We start from the raw sequence: 2,593 nt of genomic DNA, 5'->3' as shown, positions 1-2,593 counted from the left end.
TCCCACGTCCCTTCACGGTCGCTGCATCGGAAAGCAGGAGCAAAGCCGCGGCGAATATAGTGAGGGATAAAATTATTAAAGCTGGGAAAGAGAAAAAGGCGATGCATCCGCATCCCGCGATCAATCGACCACCCAACAACACGACCCATCCCTCGCCTGCTCGCCTTTGGCTAACAACCCCACCTTGTCAAACCAAGCAGCATTTGTCGCCTTGTGATCCCACGTAGGGCCGGCCCCCACCCCAGGCCGACGCGCCTTTCCCGCCCCCGCTTGCCGCTGCATCCAACGCCCTGCCATATACTACTATATATAACGTCGCGCTTCCCCGTGCTCTGCTCTGCTCTGCTCGTCCCACGGCCCGTCTTGTTGCCCTACTACGACACCGCCCAACGCCATCCCTGCCTCCTCCTCCTCGTGCCGTCCTCTCCTCCCTCTCGTGTAGCCGTCGTACCTGCCGATGGCCGTGCAGGCGCAGCACCTCGCCCACGCCTTCCCCCATGACTCCCGCGCCATCAGGTCCATCTCTCTCCCCTTCTCCATCCGTGCCGCGCCTGCGCGGCGTGCATGAGTTGAGCCCCGTCCTTGTCTCTCACTCATGCGCCTTGCGCTCCCCTCCTTCCCCTGCTCACCCTATTTATCCATCACTCCGTCAAACCACCACGTCTCGGCCGGTCGATTCATCGCTTGTTTGTGTGTGTCTTTCTCACAGGCCAGCGCTGGACGACGCGACGAGCGCGCCGGTGTTCCTCGCCGAGCCCGGCAGCGGCCATCTGCTGGCCGCCGCGCTGCAGCAGCAGGCTGCGGCTGTGGGCGGCAACACGGTGTTCAGCGATCCGCGCAGCGAGCTCACCTGCTACAACAACAACAACAACAACAATCACGATAGCGGTTGCTTCGTGCCGAGGAAGCGCGCGCGTATTGGCGACGTGGTGGGCGCCAGCGGCTTGATCATGGAAGGGCACCGCGCGCTGCCCGTACTGGTGCCGCAGGCGTTCGCACCAGCGGACGACGTGCGGAGCCGGGTTCTCTGCTCGGGCGCCGCGTCCACCAGCGGACGCCCGGCCGGCGCCGCGCCTGTGTCGCACGGCATCCTGTTGCATCTCTACCGCCACAGTGTCGAGATCGACGCGTTCATTCGTATCGAGGTGCGTTTGGTTTCCCAGTACGAACCACGTGCCAGTACTCTGTTTGGCTACGTCGTGAATGAATGGCACTGATCCCGTCCGTCCCGAATTGAATTCTGCACGCAGAATGAGAGGCTGAGGGCGGGTCTGGAGGAGGCGCGGCGCCGGCACGTGCGGGCCGTGGTGTCGGCAGTGGAGCGCGCGGCCGCGCAGCGCCTGCGGGCGGCAGAGGCTGACCTGGAGCGTGCGCTGGCGCGCAACGCGGAGCTCGACGAGAAGCTCCGGGAGATGGCCGCCGAGGGACAGGCGTGGCAGGGCATCGCCAGCAGCCACGAGGCCACCGCCGCCGGCCTCCGCGCCACGCTCGACCAGCTCCTGCGAACGCCGTGCGCCGGCGCCGAGGGCAAGGCCGAGGCCGAGGACGCGGAGTCGTGCTGCTTCGAGCAGGAGCGCGGCGCCGACCGGGACTGGCGGGCCGCAACGAGGGCGTGCAAGGCTTGCGGCGAGGCGGACGCATGCGTGCTGCTGCTGCCGTGCCGGCACCTGTGCCTGTGTGGTGGGTGCGAGGCGGCCGTGGACGCGTGCCCCATGTGCGCGGCCACCAAGAACGCATCGCTCCACGTCCTCCTCTCCTGAGTCCTGACCCGATCGTCGCAGCAGGCCAACGTATAGATTCGGCGGATCGTGCATTCCAAGGTCGTGTCCAGAAAAATAGCACTTTTTCCTCTTATTTTTCTTGTGTTCTGTTTTTGTATGGGCTCTCTCCGAAGAGAATCAATTTAGGGTTCTTTCGATGGTAACGGATTGTATGAGTGGATTTGTTGAAACGGTGAATAGATTTCTGAAACTTATTCCTTGGAAGCAATCCATTTTTTTTGTTCATCTTGGTGCCTTCTGTTCATATGCGTACGGCCGTGCAGGTTACCGAACTTCTCCTGCAAACTATACATGTCGCAAGAAGTTTAAAACGCAAGCAAGGGGAAATGCACTTTAGGTTCTCTCAACAACATCATCCCTAGCAAAGTAGTAGTACGTAATCTGTTGCAGTGATATTGGAATGCCGGCTTACATTTTGGTCTACAACTACTTGACAAACTTTCGCTGAAACCAGGCAGGACAACCTATCTTCAGATAAAATCTTGTTTTCATGTTCTTCCTGGACTTCTTGGCGAATTCATCAGTTAGAAGAAGTGCCCCACCTACAACTCTTCGTGACAAAAGCGTAAAAGGGGAGCCAGAGAGCGAGATTAGTAATCGTCCAATCGTTGAAGTCTAAGAAATCTTTGCCGAAATTTGCAGTTTCTTTGGAAAAATATTTGTGTGCTCTCTGTGTTTGTCTCAGTACGAGCATCTTTCTGCAGCTTTGGCGCTGTGCTGCAGAATTGATGGGAGCCGTTTGACAAACGAAATTCAGGCCATAATAGATCGTAACAGCAGTCGTCAATTCTTCGGCAGCGACTAGTCCCAAC

General features: G+C 58.9%; 1 protein-coding gene across 1 annotated transcript; it reads left to right on the top strand.

Moving 5' to 3' along the window:
* Positions 1 to 315: 315 nt before the first annotated feature.
* On the top strand, positions 316 to 1,983 carry LOC133922066 (probable BOI-related E3 ubiquitin-protein ligase 2). The gene is made up of 3 exons (XM_062367224.1): positions 316 to 516; positions 710 to 1,145; positions 1,251 to 1,983. Exons 1-3 carry the CDS (start codon positions 458 to 460, stop codon positions 1,758 to 1,760), a joined length of 1,005 nt encoding a protein of 334 aa, XP_062223208.1. The 5' UTR covers positions 316 to 457; the 3' UTR covers positions 1,761 to 1,983.
* The last annotated feature ends 610 nt before the right edge of the window (positions 1,984 to 2,593 follow it).

This window comes from Phragmites australis, chromosome 6 (assembly GCF_958298935.1).
Source record: "Phragmites australis chromosome 6, lpPhrAust1.1, whole genome shotgun sequence".
Classification (NCBI taxonomy): domain Eukaryota; kingdom Viridiplantae; phylum Streptophyta; class Magnoliopsida; order Poales; family Poaceae; genus Phragmites; species Phragmites australis.
Note: the sequence above shows the minus strand (reverse complement) of the source record. Positions and strands in the feature narration are given on the sequence as shown.

Bases quoted from the DNA above. Each gene is read 5' to 3' on its own strand.
- LOC133922066 (XM_062367224.1), top strand. From the start codon at position 458: ATGGCCGTGCAGGCGCAGCACCTCGCCCACGCCTTCCCCCATGACTCC. The intron at 517-709 runs GTCCATCTCTCT...TCTTTCTCACAG, and splicing joins CATGACTCCCGCGCCATCAG to GCCAGCGCTGGACGACGCGA. The intron at 1,146-1,250 runs GTGCGTTTGGTT...TTCTGCACGCAG, and splicing joins ACGCGTTCATTCGTATCGAG to AATGAGAGGCTGAGGGCGGG.